This window comes from Sinocyclocheilus anshuiensis, unplaced genomic scaffold (assembly GCF_001515605.1).
Source record: "Sinocyclocheilus anshuiensis isolate Anshui unplaced genomic scaffold, SAMN03320099.WGS_v1.1 scaffold964, whole genome shotgun sequence".
Lineage (NCBI taxonomy): Eukaryota > Metazoa > Chordata > Actinopteri > Cypriniformes > Cyprinidae > Sinocyclocheilus > Sinocyclocheilus anshuiensis.
In genome coordinates this window covers 692250-719271 of record NW_015552666.1, presented here as the reverse complement: position 1 = coordinate 719271, position 27022 = coordinate 692250, and the positions used below count along the sequence as shown (strand labels likewise).

The 27022-nt window shown below is 37.4% G+C and overlaps 3 protein-coding genes and 1 pseudogene across 3 annotated transcripts; all 4 read left to right on the top strand.

The window, feature by feature from the left end:
• Window positions 1–176: 176 nt before the first annotated feature.
• Window positions 177–5097, top strand: LOC107667389 (inositol hexakisphosphate kinase 2-like). Its single transcript, XM_016459055.1, has 5 exons — window positions 177–688; window positions 2257–2467; window positions 3090–3238; window positions 3367–3542; window positions 3669–5097. The coding sequence occupies exons 1-5, from the start codon at window positions 466–468 to the stop codon at window positions 4194–4196; spliced, it is 1287 nt and encodes a 428-aa protein (XP_016314541.1). The 5' UTR covers window positions 177–465; the 3' UTR covers window positions 4197–5097.
• A 5609-nt stretch (window positions 5098–10706) lies between these two features.
• LOC107667387 (protein transport protein Sec61 subunit alpha-like 1) lies at window positions 10707–15911 on the top strand. Its single transcript, XM_016459052.1, has 12 exons — window positions 10707–11103; window positions 12040–12107; window positions 12211–12276; window positions 12395–12473; window positions 12691–12822; window positions 12944–13053; window positions 13176–13329; window positions 13415–13575; window positions 13925–14122; window positions 14272–14463; window positions 14549–14625; window positions 14710–15911. The coding sequence occupies exons 1-12, from the start codon at window positions 11097–11099 to the stop codon at window positions 14894–14896; spliced, it is 1431 nt and encodes a 476-aa protein (XP_016314538.1). The 5' UTR covers window positions 10707–11096; the 3' UTR covers window positions 14897–15911.
• A 551-nt stretch (window positions 15912–16462) lies between these two features.
• LOC107667306 (uncharacterized) lies at window positions 16463–20723 on the top strand (annotated as a pseudogene).
• Window positions 20724–20728: 5 nt separating this feature from the next.
• LOC107667381 (proline-rich protein LAS17-like) lies at window positions 20729–23899 on the top strand. The gene is made up of 8 exons (XM_016459038.1): window positions 20729–21039; window positions 21962–22102; window positions 22478–22564; window positions 22835–22922; window positions 23002–23101; window positions 23147–23447; window positions 23536–23584; window positions 23666–23899. Exons 1-8 carry the CDS (start codon window positions 20962–20964, stop codon window positions 23704–23706), a joined length of 885 nt encoding a protein of 294 aa, XP_016314524.1. The 5' UTR covers window positions 20729–20961; the 3' UTR covers window positions 23707–23899.
• Window positions 23900–27022: the final 3123 nt, after the last annotated feature.

Sequence of the window (27022 nt, the reverse complement as noted above, 5' to 3'; positions counted from 1 at the left end):
TCTCTCTCTCTCTCTCTCTCTCTCTCTCTCTCTCTCTCTCTCTCGCTTTCCATTCCTTTTGTTCAGTTTCCCCTTTCTCATTTCCAACCCAACAACAGCTGCTGTGCTCTGATTGGTTGAGTTTCAGGAGGGGGGTGGAACCATGTGACCTGTTGTAATATTTTTCCTGCCTGCTTAGAATAAATCTCTCAGTTACAGCAGAGACAGGGACAGATACGCTCTCACAGTCTGTCCATAGTGTTAACCTTTCTACGCTTAGGAAAAAAAACATTATTATAACATAACTCCTTCTGGATTACTATTTCCGTATTCCTTTAACAGGAAAAAACAGGAATATTTTTCTTTTTGTTTGGTTTTCTCAGCCTTTTGTGCCTGAACTGCCACCAAGGAAACGGGAACAACAGAGTAGACAGACACAAATAGAAAGCTATAGATCAGCCTGAGAGAGCCAGATGTGTACAGAAGATGAGTCCGGCTTTAGAAGCGCTGATGGAGGGGTGTAGATACCCAGGGAAAGAAGAAATGAAGGGAGGAGTGATGTTGGAACCATTTGTCCATCAAGTCGGCGGCCACTCTTGTGTACTGCGGTTTGGGGAACAGACCATCTGTAAACCACTAATACCCAGAGAACACCAGTTTTACAAGAGCCTGCCACCCGAGATCCGCAAATTCACGCCACAGTACAAAGGTAAGTGGACACTTAACAGAACATAACCATTACAACCAATCAGCCACTTTCTTGTTTATGTGCTATTGTGTATGATAGTATTCCTTCCTCTCTCTTGCTTTCTTTTTCACTCTATCTGTGCATAAAATTGCGTAAGGAGTGCTTTAAATCATTGTTATGAAGAATTTATATGAATAAGTTACACTGACTTATTTTCTACAGTGCAGCGTGACTCCTATAACAAGGCCACACACACTTTCATATGCGGTAACTGATTGGATGACCCTTTTTGAATGAGATTTAAATTGATAGATAGATATAGATAGATGAAAATAAATTTGGATAGATACATATATACATAGAGTTATAAGACATGCACACTCTTACTCAGCACTTTTGGGCACTCAGATTTATGTTCATGGCATCAGATGGAATATCATGTTCAGTTTTTTTAGTCTGATATATTTAAACACTCACGCATACAGACACACTGGCATCTCTTGTGGTGTCATTCAATGACTGGGCAGGGGTTTAGTACTAAAAAAAAGCTTGTGCATCTTAACAATACTTATATACTAACATGCTCGTCTCTTTCACAATTATAAGGCTCAGCTGTTTTTCTTACTCACCATAAAGCCTGACACACACTAAAAGAAACTAACCACGCATGTTCTCTGACTCAGCAAGTATAAGCCAAAGTGTGTTTGAGCGTTGGTGCAGAGACGTGACATCACTGCTATTGATGTCATCGTTCTACCATGACTGCAGAGGTTGAGGCTGCAGGGTCCTAGTGCCTGAAACTCGCACCTTATACTTACACACAAACAACACAGACAGGTTTCAGCAGTTAAAGCTTGTTTTGTGATAAGAATAATTTGTTTTTTAATGCTTATTATGCCATTCAATGTTGAAAATGTTTTGCTGTTCTCTTTCTTTCTCTTGTCTTTACCCCCTACCCCACTCAACTACCCATAATCCCCTTGTGATGCTTAGTTCCATCTATGGTTATCATGAGATACCACCATAAATCAGATCTTAAGCCACATGCCACACTTCTGTATACGTATATTTTTGCTTTGTATGTTATGTATTCATCTGTATACTGAATGTACCAATGCAGTTTTCCAAATTGTTGCTGTCTGTAAATTTCAGTGACACAGTTTCTGTAAAGCTCAGACTATGAAGTTGTCATTTGCTTCTCATCTGTATTTGATATCTAATGTGGGAATATTGCAGATGGTTTGTCCAATGAGTGGTAATAAAAGAGCTCATTGAATTGTACTTTCTTGCCTCCTGTGTTTTTTTGTGTGTCTTTTTCTGCTTAGCACTAGAAGGCATGCAAAACTCTCCCACACTCTCACATTTACATGACAGTGTTGAATACACAAATTCATTCCCTTCTCAACCCTCTGCTTCTCTTTTATGTTTTATGCTTATTAAAGTACAGTATAAGCTGGATTGGGTAAGAACTACATTTTATAATCATATGATTCGTCATATCTGAATCATATGTTGTTTATGTGTCAATACAACCTCCAGTGTAGTCATTGTCTCTCTTTTTCTCTTTCTTTCCCTCATGTTCTCTCCAGGTGTGGTGTCGGTGAGTTTTGAGGAAGATGAGGAGGGGAATCTGTGTTTGATAGCGTACCCACTCCACAGTGATCCAGCTGATTTGGAAAACGAGCCCTCTGCTGATGGAGAGCCCAAGAATAAGCTTAAGTGGGGGAAAAAGAAACCATTAGGCCTACTACCAGAAAGCGAGAGAGCCAGACAGAGCCGCAAAGAGGAGAAGGGCAAAAGGTAATGGAGGTCACATGGCTAATTAACTACCATTCAAAAGTTTGGGGTCAGTGTGATTTTTTTTTTTTTTTTTTTTTTAAGAAATTAATACTTTTAATTCACAAAAATGCATTGAATTGATGAAAAATACCAGTTAAGACTTGAAAATTCTTACAAAAACATTTTGAAAACATTTGAAAAAATGTATCACGGTTTCCACAAAATATTAGGCAAATGTTTTCAAGATTGATAAAAAATAAATGTTTCTTGACTAGCAAATGAGCATGTTAGAATGATTTCTGAAGGATTGTGTGTCACTGAAGACTGAAGTAATGGCTGCTTAAAATTCAGATTTGCCATCAGAGGTGTAAATTACATTTTAAAATTTGTTGAAACGCAAAGAAGTTATTTTAAATTGTAAAAATATTTCACAGTATTACGGTTTTTACTGTAATTTTTTTAATCAAATAAATGCAGCATTGCTGAGCACAAGAGACTTCTTTTGAAAACATTACTAAATTTTACAGACCCCAGACTTTTGAACAGTTATATGTACATCCTTATCATATAATTCAATATTTGGCACACACACATGCACATGATGACAGTAATTTGTAAAGCCTTTCTCCTCTGATCTCTGCAGTAATCGGGATGATAAGGCAGAGGTTTTGTACTACAGTCTGGAGAAAGGAAATGTGGTTCCTCAGATCAAATACAACCCTTGGAGTCTGCAGTGTCACCAGCAACACCTACAGAGGATGAAGGAGAACTCCAAACACAGAAACCAGCACAGTATCCTTTTTAACAAGTGGACAAACTTATAATGATGACAGGCATAACATCTTGTAAGACATGCTCATTTATACAATAAAAAATTCATCTTTGTAGTACTTTTTCCCTTGACCCATGACCTCTCTCAGAATTTATTCTGCTGGAAAATCTAACATGGTGGTACCGGGTCCCATGCGTTCTTGATCTGAAGATGGGAACACGTCAGCATGGGGACGATGCCTCTGAGGAGAAGAAAGCAAATCAGATTCGCAAATGCCAACAAAGCACTTCCTCTTCTATTGGAGTACGCCTCTGTGGCATGCAGGTAACTACACATCTTCTAAAAAGTCTACAGACACGTACGCGCCACAAAGATTCACATTGGGTATGTCTTTGTTTTAGTGATTAGTACAACCCTAAGTGTAATTCCGATCTGTATTTCCCCTGATAGGAGTATCACAGCGCTACAGGGCAGCTGATATTCATGAATAAGTATCACGGGCGTAAGCTGAGTCTGGCCGGGTTCAAAGAGGCTCTGTGCCAGTTCTTCAGTGACGGCCGAGTTCTGCGCAGAGAACTTCTGACCCCAGTGCTGCAAAGACTGAGAGAGATGAGAGCGGTGCTGGAGGCTTGCGAGAGCTATCGTTTCTTCTCCTCCTCTCTTCTCATTATCTATGACGGGGCTCCACCCCCTGCCCCATCTAGATCCCGGCCCTCTCGTGGAGGAGAGGAGGAAGATGAGGAGGATGATGATGAAGATGAGGACGACGATGAGGAGGGAGCTTACGGAGGGCGTCACGATCACTCCAGCAGCGTTTCACCAATGGTGGACGTCCGAATGATCGATTTCGCCCACACGACATGTCGTGATTATGGAGAGGATGGCATCGTCCATGAAGGTGGAGACAGCGGCTACATCTTCGGCCTGCAGAATCTCATCAGCATTCTGTCACAGCTTGAAGAGCACAGCAACGACTAAACGTTTGTGCGACATCTTACCGTGCATTTGCCATGCCGAGGCTTACCGTGGGCATGCTGACCATGCCATCAGGGTTTAAAGTTCACGCTTAGCTCGCCCTGCTATGCTTTTTCATAGCCCTAGCAGGGAGTGGTTGCGTAGGCGAGGGTCAAAGGAAAATCCAGAAACCCACCGGAGCTGAGGGGACTGAACTCTTTTGTAATTTCTCACTGAGGTGAAGAAGTGCGGTCCCTCTCCATGCCTGTTGTTTCTGCTCGCTCCGAATCGTAGGGGGTGGCAGTGGATGAGTTTCTGTGACATCACATCTGCTCTTGTATCTTCATTTGTTCTCTTCATCTATGAAAGATAGGGGAAATAAGCTGATGCTTGCATTAAAAGAGACATTTATAAAAAGACATTTGCAAAATGTGATTATCTACACACCTTTTGAAGAGGTGGATTTGTAGCAACGGTAGCACAATCATAAATTGATATGACAAGCAACTAAGCAACATACATGAAGGTGCTTTAGAAACACTAAGCAGGACCCTGCAGGACTCAAAGGAAGAGACTTTGTAGGGAATGATGAGTGTGTGGAAAAGGCCATTTGCATAGTCCTTTCCACATTCCTTATCATAAAAGACTTTTTCTCTTGGACATTTTAATATATTTCATTATCTTGGATCCTCTTCATTCCATAGGCATGTGTTGAAGATTAGCATCCTCACTCCAGAGACTTTAAAGAGAACCTTATTTATTTATAAGAATATTTCTATCAAATGTGAATGGAAATGTGACATTCCATCCCTAGTTCTACCATATGATGTAAGTGATATAGGTAGAGAAATGATTTTTATGTCATGGTTTTCTCTGTTTTTGACAATATGAAACAAAATAAAAAGAAATCTGCTTTGTTGTGGTACATTTTGAGTTTGTTTTGTACAAAAAAAAAAAGAGATTATGGCATGAGCATATGTCCTCGTTGATGTCTGATGTGACTTCGACTTTGACAACTACAATTACCAAAAGCCAACTAATAATAGCACTCAGGTTAGCGCATATGTTTGTGTACTTGAAATAAATAGCCATGCAGCAAGGCCTCCAAAAGCAGATTCAATTCGGTCGAAGTCTATGGCTACTAATGTGCAAACAGCAGTGTACTTTTACAGTAGATTTAGACCCTGGTCAGTTTACATGTTTCAAATGTAGGCTGTATGCTCTTGATACAAGATATAATGCAGCAAAATCCTTTTTAAACCATAAATAAGGTACATGGCTTTCATTTGTCAGAGGACACTGGATTCAGACACCAGATGTACAACTCACTGCTGCTTTGGCCGAGCCCCAGCAGGCATATTACGGATTTGCTAAACCTTTCACTAAAAGCTTTCCACATGCACTCTCTAAGCCTGTTATTTGTGGGTGTATTTGTGCAGGAGTGCAGGAGTGCAAAAGGATTTGGGCTGGATTGTATGTTAGAACTGCGTACATGCAGACTGTAGTGGCTTGCTTGTGTGTTTCCTCATGTGACCTCTCTTGAGTTAAGGATGTTGTGTATGGATGTGGAATAATGTGTTAGTAGATATTGCATTTTACGGGTCATCCACCATATATGTTTGTCCTCTCGTGTCCTTGGTGCAGTCTGTGACTGTCTCAGCTGTATTAGTACTGACATTACCAAGGAAAGCTCTGGATTACATTCCAAATGCCGGAAAACTACTCGTAAATGGGAAATACCATTGGCACATTCTGAATCAGGTCAACACGTGAAAGCTTTCTGGAAGAGAGCAATTGGTTTGAAATTTCAAAATGTTACCAGGTAACAAACATTAAGTGGAAAATATTCATGGAATGCTGTCAAACAGTGCGAATGGACGACGCCAAGTAGTTGCAAGTAGTCATGTGTTTGCTACATTTTCCCTCAAGAAAGGAAATGTCTGATTACTTAGAATGCCTTAAATATTATGGTTCACTTTTCTCCACATTCATATATACATTTTTCTCCACAGAAATGTGGTGATTGAAAACCTCTAGACTTCTTTACAGTCTTGATTTATGACAATTATGCACTTTCAGTATAATTTAGTCTAGTTTTAATTGTAGGCATTAGGGTGTAATATCATGTTGGCCTTGACTGAAGTGGTTAGATGTGTGCTGTCAGTATGAATTGTCTTTTTACAGCTCCCATGACATCCCCTTTCCTCATATGTTGCTGTGAGAATGGGTTTTGTAATAATGATGGATTACTATGGCAACCATCTCTGTATTTTTAGCAAGATGCACAATGTGAATGGAGAAAAGGTAGTTGTCCCATAAACCCAGAAATCCTTTTGGGGGCATAAGCTGAAAAATGTGCAAATACACTAGAAGATAAAGGCCATATCTTCACTGTTATGTAATGCTGATATGAATAGAGTAGCACTTACGTATGTAGCACTGATGTATGGCTTGATTTAACAAGATTGTTTTGTTTTCAAACTAAGTCTCTTATGCTCACCAATTTAAAATAGCTGTTTTCTATTGTAATATATTTTAAAATGTAATTTATTCCTGTGATGGCAGTGCTGACTTTTCAGCACCCATTACTCCAATCTGCAGTGTTACATGATCCTTCAGAAATTATTATAATACTTTAATCTATACAAATAAATAAATAAATACACAGCTTTTACCACAAAGGCAGTTAAGAGTGACCAAGGGCTATCAAAGGACACCAAAAAAAAAAACATGACGTACGGTATTATGGAATGAGTAAATAATGACCTTTTTTTACATTTTTTTTTATTTTGGGTGTACTGTTCCTTTAATTGACATGAACCCTCATTAGGCTGAAATATGAGCTGTTCATGGAGTCATGCAACTGTTTCCTCTCACAGTCGTTCTTTCGGGACCTTGTTATGTGCTATTGCAAAGCTTACACAACATGTTTATCATATGATTATCTAATTAATTAGCTTGTCCATCCTTATCAACAAGGCCGCAGAAATAGTGAATCACTTTTAATTTAGCTACACTTCCATCCTACACACTCCCATTTTCTGTGTCCCATATAAGGTTATATTTTAAGTTGTTCCTTATGTGTATTAGGTACTTATAAGAAAGTTTTTTAATAAAGTATGTATGCACTTTATTCACAGTACATTTAGCTGGACACAGTGCATTTAGCTGGTAATAATTAAACTGAACAGCAGTCAGGTGTTCATTGCCTCATCCTTTCCACTAATGTGAATAAAATAATAAAAAGGCATAAAGATGGAATGATAGCATGAGAGTGATGAATAAAATGGGAGGGCGACAAAAAGATAATACAGTTGGTAGTGCGAAGGATAGCAGAATAGAGCAAGAGAGACAGTTGTTTAACCTGTCAGGGATGATGAATGTTCAGTTCTACTGGTCAAAATTAATTGAACTGCTGACAAATATTATGGGCCAAGTATACATTGCCAGCAGGGCAGAGAACACACATATGCATATTAGTTTTCCAATAGTATATTTTGCTATGGTCATCCCTGATGTTGATGACCAAAGCAAATATTCTCTCATACCATATTTCATTTTACTTTACTTCTTTACTTCTTTACTTTACTTTACTTTTTACTTTACCCCAAATAGCATGTTTGAGATTGAGCTTGTTTAGGCCTGGTAGCTTTGTTTCATTATGTGTATATATGATTCTCTGTTTACCATAAAGTTCTACACTATTTAAATTAAACTTTGACTTATAGTTGTGATTTATGACTAACACGACTATCTCAAAATGACATTCAAATTTTCCGCTAAGGAATCATCACACACAAGTCCCACAGAGACTGCTGTGTGAGTGTCATGAAGACAACAGAGGCAGTGGTGGCCTATAATCTAGAATAATCTGGTATAATCCAAATCTGTTTACTCGGGCCAGTGTTCCAAGCAGAACTGGTGGCAAAAGACAATTGTGGTCTCCATATTACTACTTAATTATCTGATATTTTTCAGAACAGAATTGTAGAGGTTGTTGTTTTAGAGGTTGTCGATTGTTTTTTTTAATAACAAAAATAAACAATAACTGACACATGATATTGAGTAATTTGAATACTATGTGTTTTCCAGAAACTGCTGTTTGTGTGTGTATACATCAATATACTGTATGTATAGGGGTGTAGGTGTTTACAGGATCCTATTACCCACTTATAGAACTGCTTCTCACATGACACTGATGTCATCACTGTTGCTAATTATATGACATCACAACTCCCATGACATCACAACCTCCCCACTTCTCTGAGAAGATTATGAGTATGATAAAATCAAAACTGGAAATTCTCCTTCTGCAAATAATATGTGTAAATTGTATGTAATTATATGTAAAGGCATTCATACAAACATTCATTTGTAAATTGTCCTATTGAAGTGAAATGGATAATTCACTTACAATGGATTTATGATTTACTCCAAAACAAAAATATCAAATAATGAAATTGGCATGTTGAATAAAGTGTTCTGATAAGAATAACTGTAACTATTTTCCTGTCTGGGTTCAAATCAATGTCTTACATAAGTGTTATTAGGTTATTGTGTCTCACACAAGCCATGCTTTCATTATAATGTGTTATGGATAAGAGAGTCAGTTACCGGCTGAGAAATAACGGTTTATCATAGTATTTTTGTTGACACTGCGTTCTCAATGTCGCATAAGATGAATGAGTGACCTGAAATTAACAGTGGTCTCAGTAGTACAAATAAGTCTCTCAGATTTAACATTTTGATCATTTGTGGTCTCTCCTCTTTGGAAAATGCAAATGCATGTGACACTTAAGCACGTTATAGAAAGCACAATGCATAGAAAGCACTGTCTGCCATGGAGAACTTCAGGCTGAGACTATACTGATGACAACATCTTTCAATGACCTTAGACATTTTAAGACCATAGAACTGACCAAATAAAGTCTGACATTGTCTGGCAGGTATGTTAAATTTCACTGTGATTTAATGTGTCAGCGTGTGGAATGTGATCAATTCTGATTGTGTGAAAGAGAGACAAAATAGAGGGAAAAGGGATGCAGAAATGACAGATACGTTGGCATGTTGTCCCCTAAGGGCAAATTAATTTATGTAACTGCAATGGACAAAACTGTCCACTGTTCAGCAGTCACTGTCTGTGTGTGTGTACTGACAGCAGCGACCCTGCATTATCCGGAAAATGCAGCCAGAAAGCAGTGTGCAGAATTGCAGTGGATAAAATCCTCATGGCTGTTTCCAAAAATAGATCAAACCCTGTGCATCTGTGTGAGAGCAAATTTTCCTTGCTAAAGTACTATGTATCATATATTTCTAGGATCAATTCCACATCAAAACACCATCAACAATCACACACAAACACATTAATCAGTAAAAGCAAATAATATTTACAACAGGCCCTGTTTTCATAATATAATAACCAGGGCCAGAAATTAAGCATAATATGCCACAGATGAGGAAAGAAATAGCAGAGAATTTTAAATTATGATGGCAAAGAAATGCACCATATTGATTTCCTGTTTTATGTCTAATATATATATATATATATATATATATATGTGTGTGTGTGTGTGTGTGTTTAAGATATCAGCTGCTTTGATTGTAATTAGTAGCTGTCTTAAATTTGATTTAATAGCAGCTCGAAATTTTATGTTTATTGATAATGAACATACATGCAGGGGGAAAAAAAGCATCATACGGGTAAAATGCTTCTGAAATCAATTCCAAGGGCAAACATTACCTCGTAATAAAACATAACCAACTCTTGCAATGTGAATGAAGCTCAGTGAGTGAACATCCACCCTTGAGTAATGACAGAAAATACTAGACAAACATTTATTTGCTAAGTACCGGGAGCCCTCTGTCGGTTTGAGAAATAAATTATGGAACAGAGAAACATTAATTTATTTTAACTTTTAACTAATGGTTCTATGACACCCACTGGCCAAAAAAGAACGTTTAATTTAATTGTATTTTAATTAATTTAACATCATTAAATATATTGGAAAGTATGACTCGGAATTCTTCTAATTTGGCCTATGAAAGTAAGGAAGGCAATATCTGTGATTAACTGAAGGTCATTTGTTTTACTTCTTTTTATATTTTGGGTAATGATAATGAGTAAATGAAGCCTCCACATGTCAACATAACAGCTGAAAACAGGACCTGATGGCAGACCTGATGACATTTAAGAATCTGTCTACGCCGCTTAACTATAATCAACTGTACAAGAGCAGAATTTGTTTTTACAATAACTAATGTGGACAATAATTTATCACAGACCAAATAAATTATTCAAACATCACAAGCGGCCCATTCCATTTGGATAGATCAAAGCATAAGCCTATTTTACCCGGAAGTATATTTTATTTATTTGATTGTTTTAAGTTCCCACTTTCAACTTTCTTCATTAAACGTGAGCGGCTAGTGATTTTACTATAATAATAAAACCTCATTACATTACATGAAAATAAATACTCATAAATCATACTTATAAATCATAAATACTATTTTAACCACTTTAATGGTAAGCAATGTTAATTTTAACACGATTATATCTTTCTTTACGTTTAAATTATATCTTTTTTAACGTCACGTCACTTACACGTTGTACATAACGACAGTAAAATCGAAGTGGCATGCTTGGAAACATTTGTAAGAAATTTACCTAAAGAGTCACACTTTGGCCACTTGATCAAATTACAAGACGTGAAACAGAAGATCAACCGCGGCTCGCTGTTCATCTGGCGTGTAGTAGAGTAGGTGTAGTGTTGACGTGTCTCTAAAGCGCTCTCCTCCCTTCAGCTCTGTCGCTTCTCTCTTTCTCTCTCACCCGGGTGGCGGAGCGCACCGGCAGCGCTGGACTATCTGTTTATAGCTCACTGGGACTTCAGATAGTGACCGTGATTTCAGGGGACCGTCACCATGGCGAGTGAGTGCAATATTTTGAACCGTTTCTCGAGTGTTTAACAGAGTTATATCACACTAGAGTTCTGTTAGCACCATTAGCATGCTAGCCAGACTGCTTTCTTTGAAACCTGAGAGGCTGATGTAAGATTAATTTACTTAATTTGTATTTATTTAGTTCTGTGCTTTACTGCAACTCAAAGGCATTTCAGTTCCTCTTTAGTTTCTTTGTTTGGTTCATCAGTTGTTTTTACGTATGTGAATTAACATTTGCATTGTTTTTCTGGTGGCTAATGATTGAATGCTTCGGACAGCTAGCGTTAGCCTGTTAGCTACTTTCTTAACACGTCTGCAACACTTTGTATTACTACAAAATTGTAAACGACTACTTAAGATATTTAATAGCTAATACTGGGAGAACAACTTATTTAGTATTTTGTTGGATTGCCAGACCAGAGGGAAGTTGTCAAATACTAAAGAGTCTAACAAAACAGGCATGCTAGTTAATGGAACGTAATTCTGTGTTTAACTTGATAATTACGTGGCAGTTCATGAATACTCATGACACAAAATCAGACAAACAGATGCGTTATTAGGTCTGAACTCCTGTGACGGAGTATTACATTGTATAAAAGGTCGGAAATAAGCGTTTTAGCTCATCCGTTTAATGATGACGACGCTTTAGATTGGCTACTGTTGTCCTAAATAGCTCAACACGGTTTTGGGAAGAAAGGGACTTTTCATCAGTTGTTCATCTCGGTCTAAAATTTAAATTGCTGCTATTACAGCTTCTAAACATCTCGACAATTTTCTCCCCATATTGAGGTGCTAAAATAAAATGCGGATATATGGTTTAGTAGATGTTATGTTGCAATAAGTGAAATTGTATTTTGTTTTATTTTGTGGGACCAAATGTTTCATTTCTCCTTAACATATAACTTTTTTCCTTTTTTATTTCCAGTTAAATTCTTGGAGGTTATAAAACCATTTTGTGCGGTTTTGCCGGAAATCCAGAAACCGGAAAGAAAGGTATAACATTGTAGACCACATATGTCATGTTTTTTTTTGTTTTTTTTTTGCTAGTTTACGCACAAACCTGCATTTTAAACTCATCCTTATGTTTGTCTTTCAGATCCAGTTCAGAGAAAAAGTGCTATGGACTGCCATCACATTGTTCATCTTTCTTGTTTGCTGTCAGGTAAGTTTTGTTTCTAAATGCATGATAATTGCACTTGCCTGTGCTTCAGTGCTCCAGCTATGTTCAATGTATAAAAATGAGGTTAAGAGCTCATGTAATGTGTCTCTCCCTCTCTCAGATCCCACTGTTTGGGATCATGTCTTCAGATTCCGCAGATCCATTCTACTGGATGAGAGTCATCTTGGCATCCAACAGAGGTAAGTCTGTTTCTGTACGTGCAAGATGTTATGGTATAGTTTGTAGTGTTTAATTCAAAGATTATATTATTTCTCTACACTGCCACCTGATTATTTTCATAGCTAGATTATTCAAGCATGTAATATACACTTGTTCAAAAGTTTTTGGAAAAAATTAATGCTTTTATTCAGCAAAACATTGTGGGTGGTAAAGTTTATGAATGACCCTGTTTTTCAGGTACTCTGATGGAGTTGGGTATCTCTCCCATTGTGACCTCTGGTCTGATCATGCAGCTTCTGGCTGGAGCTAAAATCATTGAGGTTGGAGACACACCTAAAGACAGAGCGCTCTTCAATGGAGCTCAGAAATGTAAGATTTTGTTGTTATTGTTTTGAGTGTATTGCATGTAAATGTAATTAAATAAAATTAAGTAGTTTTAGATGTTATGATTATAATGTTGTTGATGGCAATTTATTACATTTTTTGTCAGTGTTTGGTATGATCATCACCATTGGCCAGGCTATTGTGTACGTCATGACTGGAATGTATGGAGACCCTTCAGAGATGGGTGCTGGCATCTGTCTGCTGATCATCATTCAGGTAAGAGAGCATGCGCGCACACCTCTGGATTTTGTTTGGGCCAGTGATCTATGTGTATTTTGTGATTAGAAAGGTTGTAAATGGATAAGAGATGTAATTATATCTGTGTGCTCTTCCTGTAGTTGTTTGTGGCCGGTATGATCGTGTTGCTGCTGGATGAGTTGCTGCAGAAAGGTTATGGTTTGGGCTCTGGTATCTCTCTCTTCATCGCCACCAACATCTGTGAGACAATCGTATGGAAGGCATTCAGCCCAACCACGGTCAACACAGGCAGAGGTATGCCTTCAGAACACCGCATCTCCTTTTGTATCATATTTTGAACTTAGACGATGACGACTGAATTTTGTTTGTGTACGTACAGGTACTGAGTTTGAGGGAGCCATTATTGCTCTGTTCCACCTGTTGGCCACTCGTACTGATAAAGTGCGAGCTCTGAGAGAGGCCTTCTACAGACAGAACCTGCCCAACCTCATGAACCTCATCGCTACGGTCTTCGTCTTTGCTGTGGTTATATACTTCCAGGTCAGTTTTTTTTTTAGAGCCATAATATGCAAGACTTTTAATTAGCAACGAACTGATTTAAGATTTAATTTCCGCAAAATTCATCAATATAATCAGACTACCCATGTACATATGTTAGGTTTATTTCTGTTCATAATGTTTTGATAATTGTGCATAGATGGATAGATTTTTATAATGTAACTCTCTTAATACTTTTATTGTATTAAAATATAACAATTTTATGTTGTTACTTTTGTGTGTATAATGCTTAGGCAATATTGAACGTTAATATTGAATATATATGTAAACAATCTTGCCAACAAAGTGCTTTAAAATTGAAATAAAAAAATAATAATTTTGTTTTGCACAGGGCTTCAGAGTTGACCTGCCCATCAAGTCTGCACGTTACCGTGGCCAATACAACACATATCCCATCAAGCTGTTCTACACCTCCAACATTCCCATCATCCTGCAGTCTGCTCTGGTCTCTAACCTGTACGTCATCTCGCAGATGCTCTCCACCCGCTTCAGTGGGAATTTCCTGGTCAACCTCCTGGGGACTTGGTCTGTAAGTGTCACCAGTGCTTGTCGTCTTCCACTAAATTTATATTGCAAATCCAGAGCTTGATTTATTGGATGCAGACCAGAAACCAAATAGAACTAGATATGGAAGGGAAAACCTTTCTAATAGCATATTTTCTGTTGCTGTTGCTGTAGGATTCCTCATCCAGTGGTCCGGCTCGTGCCTACCCTGTAGGCGGTCTGTGTTACTATCTGTCTCCTCCGGAGTCATTTGGTTCTGTGCTTGAAGACCCAGTCCATACGGTGATCTACATTGTATTCATGCTGGGATCCTGTGCCTTCTTTTCTAAGACCTGGATTGAAGTTTCTGGATCATCTGCCAAAGATGTGCGTTACTAGTTCTTGTTCATGTTATCAACATTGTTTTTGGATATTTGATATGAAGCTGTAAGGGTTGTATGTGTGTTTTTAGGTGGCCAAGCAGCTGAAAGAACAGCAGATGGTGATGAGGGGACACAGAGAGACCTCCATGGTTCATGAACTCAACAGGTGAGCTACAAACACATTAGCTTTTTTTTTTTAATACTTGCTTGTGAGGACCTTTATTAATCTCACACTTTGTCTGTTACTCAGGTACATCCCCACAGCAGCTGCATTTGGTGGACTGTGTATCGGAGGCCTTTCAGTAATGGCTGACTTCCTGGGTGCCATCGGCTCTGGAACAGGAATCCTATTGGCTGTTACCATCATCTATCAGTACTTTGAAATATTTGTTAAGGAACAGAGTGAAGTTGGCAGCATGGGAGCGCTACTCTTCTAAACAAGGACACTCACATATCACACGCATACTTGCTGACACCTTATAAAACACTTTTATTATTTTTATGATTTTTGTTGTCATTTTATTTTTTATTTCTGTATGATTTGAGCATTCAAAATGGTCTGTCACGAGGGCTGTCTTGGGAGAGAACGTGTTCTTAGTCGTTAGTTCCGGCTGAGCATTTTCTCCTTTTTGTCAGAAGTGGCAAAACGTTTCTAAAATTCAGTGATGGGACAGTAAAGATGGACTCTGTGAGCTCTGACTAGGAATATTCAGGAGTTTTCCCTTCTCAGTCTGTCCTTCCTCCGTCTCCATGTGTCACTGAATCCCTTCATTCACCCTTATGTTTATTTCTTGTCTGATTCAAATTATGCCAGTTAAAAGGATTTTTCAGAAAGTATTGCTAATGTTGAGTGATTGACTTACTCGACACTGCCAAGTTTGTCTCCACACACACAAACTGTCTCTGTTGACAGGCATTTTTTTTCCAATAATAGCTGTCATTTAGTGTTAGGCTCACTCTAACTCCTCATACTGTATTTAATCATAAAAAATGTGATGGTTTAATTATGGCAAAAGATCTGAAAACCAAACAGAGGGGTTTGGTTTCCAGTCAGCAGAATAGCTTGACAGTTGTCAGCGGAAATGCAACACAGTGTGGTACCAATGGCGTGGTTTTTTGTGCGTGTGCATTCATTTACGCTGGAATCCTTTTGTACAGAATACATCTTACACAGTAGGCTTCAAGGATTTTCTGTTTTTGAAAGTACTTGGTCTTTAGTGATAGCTTAGTGGCAGACAGCACTGGTTACACCTGAAGTCTGTTTACTTTCAGAATTAAGCCCTTTTTACTGTATCATTGTGTGTCTGTATATATGACATTTAATTCAGTGAGCAAACGTAAAATATATCTTTCCTTTTTTTCTTTTCTTTTTTTGAACTATGTAAAAAGAAATGTTCTGAACAAATATTCAGCAAAGACTGATAATTCTCAATAAAAACTCATTTTTGGGAGGTAAGATTGTTTTATTTGTGAACATGGCTTACTGGGCTTTTAATAATACAAACCATAAAACAAAATCTTTTTGTGAACGTAAACATGGCTCAGTTTCTTTCCTTTCACATATGACATGGTAAAATTTGAGATTTTTTTATGCAGGTTGTTCTAAACATCCGCAGTACTTCACAAGTCCTTTTGAATTGTGTTGGCTATGTTTAACTAGAAAGGAAATACCATATTTCAGAAAACTGGTGTATAATATTAGAAACTTCCAGTCAGGTGTGTTGAGGCAAGTTGGAGCTAAACTCTGCAGGACACCGGCCCTCCAGGACCGAGTTTGGACAGCCCTGGTCTATGGCTTTTCCCTATTCTGAAATTAGTTCAAGGATGTTCGTAACTTGAGTGTTCATGACTTAAGTCGCTAATTTTAAACAGTACTGTTCGATTAATTTGCTGAGTTCTATAAGCGTCACAAGATTTCTACTAAAATGCTTTTTAAAAGCGTACACTTTAAAGAATGGTGGGTTTATTATTTTCTGAGAGGCAAAAAATAGAGTGGGGGAGCTATGACGTCAGAATCCGGAAAAGTAATTCGCCGCGGTTTCCTACGAGATTTTCCAATTTATGAGTAAAATAAACCCTGTGGTAAACATAACTTGACGATGCTTTGACGTTTTGTTCTCCAACGTAAATTACACGCATCCATACCCAAAACAAAATTTGAAGCAGTTATGTTCATTTTTGAAAATGTAAATAAGTAACTAGATAAAAACGTTTGGGCTGTGAGTGTGTGCAGTTTGCATTGTAGAACAAAACGTAAAAGTATGGTCAACTTATGTTTACCACAGGTTTTAGTTTACTCATAAATTGAAAAACCCCATAGGAAAATCTCGAAGGAACCCGCGGCGAATTACACTTCCTTCACCCCCTGGCTACTGTAAAGTGTTGAATTTGAGTGATTTAAAAAAAAAAGAAAAAAAAAGAATTACACTTCTTGGTTCTGACGTCATAGTTCCTTGGGGTCCTGGTCTACTGTTTATTACGTCATGATATTTGATTTGAAAGCGGCATGACCAAATGAATGACAGTAGGACGGATAGATAGCGGTTGATCATTGCTGGTGAACCGGCACTTTTCGTGTTGATACCGCAAAATACTAGACTTGTTTGAGATGAGCCAAATCTGCGCAGAACCGCAGATGCGAGATGCATGCCGGTTAGAAAAGTGTCCGAGTTACGTACGACTTGCTCTGATGTCATGCTGACGTGTATAATCAGCAGCACAGCACATGAGTGTGAATTACGCGATATCTGCCTTTGATCTCGTAGGTATCTTTTTTTATTATTATTATTATTATTATGCCATACATCAGAACAATACAACGAGAAACATTCAAATGTAAAGGAAAAATAGAAAAAAATGAACAACATTAATGTAATGAAACAGTGGCAGAGGACAGTAACAAAATAAGTAATCTCGTTGGTATCTGTTCACTTGAGAGGTCAGAACTGTCCGTCTTGCCTGCTCTTATTTCACTCCTCCCCTCACTGCAGCCGCCTACTCTCGCCTTCATTTTATCTCAAACAAGCCTATTGTTCCATCACCAACAAATGCTGTCACTGTAGGAACATAACTTGATAATGAAAACTAGATGAAAATGCCTCTAGAAATGCCACAACTAAAAAATACTATAAAAAAACGACTTACCAAATATTTTATTCAAATACTTTTTGGGAGGGTTTTCAAATTTGTCTTTATATCATAGTCTCCGCGCGAGCTTAGACGTGAAGTTGAAGAAGTGAACAGCTTTCTGTGCATATGCGAACCCTGCAACCTCTCCAAACTCTTGGACTGGAGTGAGACTGGTCAATTAAAGCGTGTAGACCTCTGTACTCAATTTAAGAAGGTGTGCATATACAGCTCTGGCTGTACATTTATTTTTCAGTTTTTGCACAGACTTAAGATTAAGAACATTGTCGAAACAAACAGAATGTATATGTTTTGGTTTGTTTGTAGGAAGGCTTCTTCATACAACCTGAGCGGTTGAATGTGCTGATGTCCTCTTTGAATAGTAAGGATGGAAACTCAGTAACTGTGGAAGACCTGGCTGCTGGTATTCAGGCCTGGAGCAGAAAGCATCAGGAAAATGAAGAACAGCAGTCAAACCCAGGTATGGTCTGGGGGTAAAGATAGGGACAAAAACTTGTCCAAGTGCAAAGGTGTGATTATGAACATTAATTGCTTTCAGTGTGTAACATCATAAGGTATTGCATATTTATGTTTAGGTTATTGGAACGCAGACTGTGAGAAAAGGATTGGGTCGAGACATTGTCTTCCAATACATGGAGAGGAGAAAGAGGTACAGCAACACATAAACATATAAAAACAAATATCAAAGTACCACTGAATTACCGTCGGAGAGTACCATGTTCCAACCAAAGTACTTTTTTTTAATAAAGGCAGTTAAAACTATAATTATTATCACAAAATGATAATCCTTAATAGTTTTTGAATATAATTTATGTTAATTACATGATCAAATTATGTCTGTTGAATTATGCTACATATCCAGTCGAGCTCTTTGAATGTAAACATTTCTAGGAGAGCATGCAGGATGTGGAGGTGTTAGCGATCATGCAGAGAGTTCTGCCAGCCACCAAGATCTCTTGCCCTTCTTCTCTAAATGTGGCCCTATGGGCAGAGAAAGTGGATCGTTTCAGGAGACTTTGTTTCAGAGAATACCTGAAATCACTGGAGCAATGCCAATGACAAGCGCTTAATGTGAGCCAGGCCACACTGCAGAAAGGTATGTTATATATAAAATATAGAAACTGCACATACACACAAGCACATATAAAGATGGCATATTAAACCATTGTAAAAAAGAATGACGAATATAAATGCAACCTGAAAGTGTATCTTTCTCAAAGTCCTGTTGCACCCTGGTGACATGAGCATGTCTAGCATCTTCAAATTGGGAGGGAAAGGTCACTTCGGGACACCCAAAACACATCAAGCTGAAGGTGGAGCACATAAGGGCCACAAAGAGATGTAAGTCACTCTATGATGAAAAATCTACTAATCAGGACCAGGACGAGGAGGTTTATATGTTATGACTGGTTTTATTTATTTGTTTTGTTAACTTTTATGACATTCAAAAGTTTGAGGTTAGTAAGAGTGTTTTTTTATAGACATTAATGCTTTTATTTCTGTAAAGATACATTAAATTGATTGAAAGTGTCAGTAAAGACTTTTACATTGTTAAAAAGATTTCTATTTCAAATAAATGCTATTCGTTTGAACTGTCTTCATCAAAAAGTCCTGGAAAAATGGATAATGGTTTCCACAAAACTATTCAACAGCACAGCTGTTTTCAGCATTGCTAATAATAATAAAAAATGTTTCTTGAGCACCAAATCAAATGATTTCTAAAGGATCATGTAGCAGCGAAGAGTGGAGTAATGCCTGCTGAAAATTCAGCTTTGCCATCATAGGAATAAAATACATTTAAAGGTCCCCTGAAATGTTTAGAAACAGGCAGCGTTACTCTATGTGTTGACATCATTTTAACTGAAACAGGAAGACAGGGTGGGACATATCAAGCAGCCCCGCCCCTTTTTAAAATAGCCAATAGCGTTTGTTTATATCACAGCTTGGGCTAGAGCCGTTCAGAGCCATTGAACTCCGTAAAGCCGCATTTGACAGGGTATGCCAGCCACAATCTCATCCATATTGCTATAAAATATAGCATTCTGTGTAGAATTCAAATAGCTCCGATACATTTTGTGGTCTGTGTCCGGTGCGGTGGTTAGCGTGACACAGCGCAAAACCAGACTTTTTTTCCTCAATGGAAAGCATATTTACACTGTTTGAATCGTTCCCTGTCCCCTATATAGTGCACTACGTGCCATTCACTGTACAGAAAATACTAATTCTGTGGACAAGTGACCGATTTCAGCCACGGCTTCAGCGTCTATTTTATAGTGTAGGGGGCGGGCGCTTCGGATTCTAGAGAGCATTTGATTGGACAGAAAGTATAATGAGAAGCTGAAGTAGGATGTGACTTCAAAAAAAAATAATTGAGCCGTTTTGGCGGAAGTGACGAACTGCCAGCTTTGAATGCTTATATCTTCTAGTTTTGGAGCACACTGCCTTACAGATAACTTTAAGACTAACATATTGATACTAACACCCAAAAAAATTTAATTTTGATTTCATGGGGACTTTAAAAATTATTATTTTAAATAATTGCAATAATATTTCACAATTTTACTTTTGTACTGTATTTTTGATCAAATAAATGCTTTCAGATAAATTCTTTCAAAAATATTTAAAAATCTTACAGAATAAGAATGTTTGAATTTGGTTATGTCTGTATATGTGTTGTAGGAAGAAGCAGCCGGTTTGCTGGGCGGACCCTAATGCTTTCTGGCCTGGAAGGGAAGATCATGCGCGCTCGTTCCTGCCTGTAATGACAAGCTCTCCTGCAATGGTTTTATTTCAGCGTATCCAAACTACTGTTTTGCCAAGTCCTGGCCACTGGCTTGTAAATCATTTAGGATACTCAACCTCTGGAGACATAGAAGCTCGCAAAATGTACACCCTCTAGAATATCTTTTACCGTATTGAATGTCTGTATTAAATGGGATATTGTTGTTCTGACTTTCTAAAAAGCGAATTTCTACCATTAGTTTGCGTGCAACGCTGAAGTAATAGGTGCGCTGATATTTTTAGCTGCACAGGCTTTGTTTTGTCACTCAACATATTTTCATCTGTGACAGAGTGAACTAAAGCAGTCATGTTTGATTTAATAAATATTATTATATATTATTATAAAAAATTCTCACAATACTTTTTTTTACAGTATGAAGTGTGAATGTACAAATAGCTTGTGTGTGTTGTGTGAATAGAGTCCTGTTTTCTGTGTTCCTGATACCAGGGTATTTGCATTAGGAAGTATAAAGCAGAGTGATTTGTTTGATGATATAGATCAGGACATCTGTGAATTGAGAAAACAGAAAGAGCACACTGTAGCAGAGAGGCAGCAAAGATAGAGGACGAAGAGATGTCACGAATTTTGAGTTCACTTCTGTCGACTCGTGAGAACGGTCTTCTCTTCAGTTTACTAAGCCATGACTGTAGTGTGAGTTCACTTTTTTAAATCCTTTTCTTCATCCCTTTATCCTATTTGTTTTGTTATATATGACCGGATCTAAATACCATACTTATTTTTACAATAAAGCATACTGTGTACAAGAATTACTGTTATTGCACTTCCATAATTCACTGTTAGTAGAGTGTGTGTTGTTTGAGATGTATGTCATTCTATTAAATAAGTTTTTATTTTTTATACATTTTATTTCAGCTAATTGTCAAGGCAACATTTCTCATTTTTATTTCATTTAACTTGATGTTCAAAAATAACTACAACTAAAAAGGAGATTTAAAATATATATAGACAAATTTCAACAAACAAATAAAAATGACAAAAACAACAAAATTAGTAAAATTTTAACTGAAATTAAAATGAAAACTCAAAATAGAAAAAAAAAATCTATAATAGTATCTGAATAATTATAGAATAACAGTTACTGGGACATCCAAACACTTGGCTGGTGTGTATCGATGTGTATTGTGTGCTCTTTCCATGAACTTTTTTTTTTTTTAATCTGGAATAAACAACCTGATCCTAACCACTGACCACTGGTTTTTCTGGTTTGTAGACAGAAAACAGTGGTTATTTTAATGATTCACAGACATAGAGCTGCAGAGTTCAGTCATAGGACAGACACAATTGTTTTTCAACTATGCAAACTTATGCAAATGGCATATTTCAGACAAAACTGCATATATGTACAGACAAAAAGACATTGTACAACCACACCACTGACTGCACTGTCTGCAGTGTGGCTGGATATTTGTTGTTAAATGTGTATTAATTAAAAACAAATTATATTGTGTGTCTGTGAATATGCACTTATGCACATACGCTCAAAGTATACATTTACAGACACACTGTATGTATTTTTTTTGTATGTGTGTGTGTGTGTGTGTGTACATTACAGGTTTTAGCATGTGGTATTGTCGAGCTGGTAATGGCAGCCCCTCCACAGAAAAAGGAGTGGAAAAGTCACAGTTTTGGAGTTTTATGTCTGATGCAAGATAAATCTGTACATTCAACATTCATGAGACTCTACTGTCTTAAGGTGAGGCTAACAGGTATTACAGAAAGAGCATTTTTCCTTCGAATCAGAATTTCTTGGAATCAGCAGAAGCAGTTTCAGGAAAAAATCATGAATTCATTAAAACAGTTATATGATTTTGTGTACATTTCTCTTTAAATTGTCTGCAAATATCAATACACACAACGTGCTTTTATATATTTCACACTATCTTTTTAGTGGGATTACTCATTTGCTTTATTTATTTATTCTGCACATTCTCAGAAAACTCTTCTACAAAGTTTCTATTGTTTTTTTGATCCATTTCCACCACTAGTTCATGTGCAGTGGTTCTGCTTTAGATTTTTAGCCCATGTCTTCACTGCTGTGTGACCATGGTATTTCTCTTTCTCTTTGCAGAAAGCCAAGCTGCAATGGGAACAGGAGATGTATACATCATTTGGGTACTCAGAAACTTGTCCTTATTTCCATACCTTCCCTGGTGATGTGAGTGACAATTCCATTGCATTGCATGTATGTGTGCAAGCGTGTTTATGTGCATCCGTGCATCCATAAGTGCATGTGGATCGAGATTTGCCCTCATTATGGAGATCAACCAATCATATTAAATCTCACAATTGACTAAAAAATGCAAAAACGTTTTTGTAAGGTTGAGGTTTAGGGCTTAGGGGATATAAAATATCATTAGCTCAACGAAAAGCAATAGAAGTCGATGAAAAGTCCTCATCCAGATAAAAACCATGTGTGTGCATGCAGGAGTGTCAGATAGGAATAAACTTTGCGGATGAAGATGAAGCCAAGCAGTTCTACATTGCTGTGCAGAAGCAGATCAATGACAACAAAGGTCTGACACTCTGAATACTCCCTGCAAATCGCATGAAAATTATGAACATTGTGCCAATTAATGTTTCTCTCTTTTCTAGCATCTCACTCGGGACTTACACGCAGATACAGTGTGGGGGCTGTTTCTGACTGGAAAGAAAAACTTGACAATTGTCTTAGAGGAAATGAAGTGCACAAGAGGTGAGAGGTAAAACAGGTTTTTTGTTTGTTTAATTCTGGTCATAGGTTTTCCCTTAGAAGTGCATCCAGAGTTCCACACTGTCTTGATTCAGATGCAGCATTTCCAGAGAGCAAACCAACAGTTGCTAGCACAATGTCCAGCCAATCACATGACTTATCACAAGAGTCTACGTCGCTCGCCCAGAGGAAAGGGCCCCTCCCACCTATTCCCATTCATGCCATAATAGCCACGTTGAAGTTGAATCCCAATGCTAGCATGCAAAACTTTGACTCCACTATTCCCAAACCACCATGGGTGCCACCCCCTCCATCTTACCAGGCCCCTGCAGCCCCTCCAAGTTCAGCTGTAAGTTTGTGCTCTTATAGTGTATGAAATACAGAAATGTTTGTAAATACCTGTTTAATGTAATTATATCTGAATGTGTTTGTTGTAGATTAAAGATCCCTACTCGGCTGGAATTAAGCAAAATTTTCATTATAATGGTAACTCCTCTGAAATGTAGTTCAACTCAGTTTTCTCCTTAAGGAATACTAAATATGTCAGACATGTTTCTATATTTGCAGCTGGCATCGGGGATGAATCTGGCTATGATGACTACCTTTAAAACTTCCATCCTTTCCATCAGATGGGACTTTATGACTGAGCAACAGCAGGATGTGGTCACCCCACACAAACACTTCCACATGGAATATATATTTCTTTATTAACTAGCCTATATCATAGGAATTTCTGCAGAACAACTATAGACTTTTTAAAAGAATGTTTAATGATGTAATCAAAACTAATAAAAACATAACAGTGGCTCAAACAGTTTCTGAAACAAAATATCAAACCAAATAATGATGAACCTCTTCTCCGAATAATTTCACTTATACTTAGTATAGTATTTTGTTCCTACGATGCATTTTATTATGTTGGACAATCAAATGTCCAAATACTTTGTCTTAATTTTGAACAGTATATCTATTGTTTTAGAATTTAATACCTAAATAAATTAATTTTTCTGAAATGTTTTCCTTGAAAGTGTACTGTGTTATGTTGTAAATGGATATTACTCCCAAAAATGAAAATTCCGGCATCATTTACATTGTCATTCCAAAAATGCATGACTTACATAAAATATATTTTGAGAAATGTTGTTTCAGTGTTGTTTGGTTCCCAACATTCTTCATAATATTTTATATTCTGCAGAAGAAAGACGTCATACAGTTTTGGATTAGAACAACAGGAGGGGGAGTAAATGATGACAGAGGTTTTATTTTTTGGTGGAGTATGCCTTTAAAAATAATTGACAGTTGGTTTGATATTTTATATGATACAATGACATTCACACATTTTAGGTGTGGCTTAACTATCCAAATATTTTTGGATACTATTTATCGTACTCCATTTACATAGGTACAATCAGTAAAGTGTTTTGCTAGAGGTTTGATAACAGTGTTAGTCAATGACAGCACAAAATGTATCATGTTTTGCGTGATAGTGACTGATAAAGCAGCTTTCAATGTTTGTCCCTCACTGATAAATGATAACAAAAAATGACAGGATTATCATCACATTCTGCCCTTGGGTTTTTGATTTTAAGTTGACCCATTGCGTGTGCATTACTGTTAATGAATGTACATTTACAAGATTAGATAAACAGTATGTACAGTAGCCTACAGTAACTGTAAGTGGATTAGAAGAATAAGTGGGTGTAGAAAGGGAGAGAGACATGTTGTCACTGTACTTCTCCATTATCCACAGCTCATTTTAATTAATCTATCCTTGAAAAGCTACTCATCTGGCATTACATAATGAGAGCGAGTGTTATAGGCGTTACTCTGCCCTCAATCCGTTTCTCTGAAGTCTGGGACTGTATGCAAATCCTGTATTTAAAAGCACCGCGAACCGGTGCGCTTCTAAATAATGTTTCCACGAACCAACGGGGACAAGCACAAGCTCTTCTACACAGCCTGTGTCTGAACACGTTAGCCGCGCTGCTCTTTATTAGAACCTGGATGATGAGGAACGCTAGCCGCTTTCGAGACGGACAAGACCGCGACGGGACAGGTAAGACACGACATCTCTCCTGCAGCAACTGTTTTCTTTTACACATCTATCTATCTATCTATCTATCTAACTATCTATCCTGATTCATGATATATAAAAATATTTTTTGCATAACCAAAGCACTCGCATAATTATTGTATCTCTAACAATGCTAATAGCATTGACTATGGGATTTTGTCAGTGATTTGTTGGCAGCTGACAAAAAGAATGATACTACTACAACGAATGATTTTGTGAACACTCAAAATGTACATGTACTGTATTCAGTTGCTGAAAGCATGGTTTTTATTGTGCTATTCACTTGATTTGTTGTAATGCATGGGGTAAACAAACTTTATATTAATTTCCTGAGAAGATGAAATGGAATGATTACACAAACGAATTTATTTTGATTTTACAATACATAAACTAATATATTTTGTCTCTTGCTGACGTAACTTTATACTATGTTCAAATATATTTAGCAGCATGGGTTTAATGAGAATTTGCAATGATGAAATGCAGACACTCCTAGTCTTATTATGGGATAAGACAGCTAGCATGAGTATGCATGCAAGACAAATTGGTCAGAGTGATGTATGTTAGAGTGGATGATGAGAAATTTTGGGAAGGTTTTGTGTGTGTGTGTGTGTGTGTGTGTGAGTGAGTGAGTACATGTCACTTTCTTAGACCAAATTGCATGGTATGCCTGCTTGGCTTAGTCAGAGCTGCAGCTTCACTACTGTCACCTGAAAGAAAATCAAACCATGATACAGATGCTACTTTTTACTGTGCATACAACCCCCTTAATATATTCTGTTTTAGTATGCTGATTTAGTTTGAGATAAAGGGGTGAACAGGGGTTTTCGAAGCAGATCTGATTAGGGTGTGTCAGTAATGACTCTATTGCTGGTGGGTTACTATGGTAACACACCCTGGCAAAATATTTCAGGCCTTTATGTAAGTGCTAATAAATCTTTCTGTGCTCTGTGACCCATGCTCTTAATCTCTTTCTGTGTTTATCTATGCTTCCCTGAGATATCTGCGTCTTCTTCTATTTGTTCTCTCTTTCCTTCTATAGTTTTCTTTTTTGTGCTGTATATCCACTGAGAGCTGTTCCTCCTGTGCTTTCTAATTTTCCTTCTCTTTATGTTGTTCATTTCTTGCGCATGTGTGGCACACTTTCCATCCCTGTCTTGCTTTCTCTCCCTCCCTGGTTATCTGTGTGAAAGTTCAGCTTGATTCCTCCAGTCCCATTTAAGGATTCAGGTCCGGCTCTGTTTTATGTCTGCGTTTGTGTATATGAGTTTACGTGCCATGTCTATTGAAATTGTATTTTGTATATGCAAAGTCTGCTGAATCACAAGCTGCATACTTGATGCCATTTCAGCCCACTCACATACACAGAATGCTCTCATGCTCTCATCTGTTTCTGAGTTTAAAAGGCTGTGATGTCACAGGCTGCTATGTGGGCGGTTGACATCTAGCTTTAACAGAACACTTTATACAATTAAGGTTATAACTTTTCCCCCATGATGACCCTTACTGCCAAAATAATTAAACAAAATAAAATAAAATTACAACAACAATAAGAATAGGCAATTTAGGAAGAATTAAAACAAAAAATAAAATAAAAATACAAGATAAACCTGACAATATTGTACACATTCACAGATGAACAATATAATTAAAGTAAATAAAATAAAATAAAAATAAATAAATAAATAATTGCCTAGACCTGTGGTTCCCAACCCTGGTCCTGGAGGCACCCCAACACTGCACATTTTGCATGTCTCCTTTCTCTAACGCACCAATTGCAGGTCTTGAAGTCTCTACTAATGAGCTGATGACCTGAATCAGGTGTGTTTGATTAAGGAGACATGCAAAAC

Excerpts from the sequence above, each read along its gene's own strand:
- LOC107667389 (XM_016459055.1), top strand. The coding sequence starts at position 466 with ATGAGTCCGGCTTTAGAAGCGCTGATGGAGGGGTGTAGATACCCAGGG. Across the intron at positions 689-2,256 it reads ATTCACGCCACAGTACAAAG|GTGTGGTGTCGGTGAGTTTT; the intron begins GTAAGTGGACAC and ends TGTTCTCTCCAG. Across the intron at positions 3,543-3,668 it reads TACGCCTCTGTGGCATGCAG|GAGTATCACAGCGCTACAGG; the intron begins GTAACTACACAT and ends TTCCCCTGATAG.
- LOC107667387 (XM_016459052.1), top strand. Across the intron at positions 12,108-12,210 it reads TCCAGAAACCGGAAAGAAAG|ATCCAGTTCAGAGAAAAAGT; the intron begins GTATAACATTGT and ends TTTGTCTTTCAG. Across the intron at positions 12,277-12,394 it reads TCTTTCTTGTTTGCTGTCAG|ATCCCACTGTTTGGGATCAT; the intron begins GTAAGTTTTGTT and ends TCCCTCTCTCAG.
- LOC107667381 (XM_016459038.1), top strand. The coding sequence starts at position 20,962 with ATGTCACGAATTTTGAGTTCACTTCTGTCGACTCGTGAGAACGGTCTT. Across the intron at positions 23,102-23,146 it reads GGAAATGAAGTGCACAAGAG|GTTTTCCCTTAGAAGTGCAT; the intron begins GTGAGAGGTAAA and ends TTCTGGTCATAG. Across the intron at positions 23,448-23,535 it reads CAGCCCCTCCAAGTTCAGCT|ATTAAAGATCCCTACTCGGC; the intron begins GTAAGTTTGTGC and ends TGTTTGTTGTAG.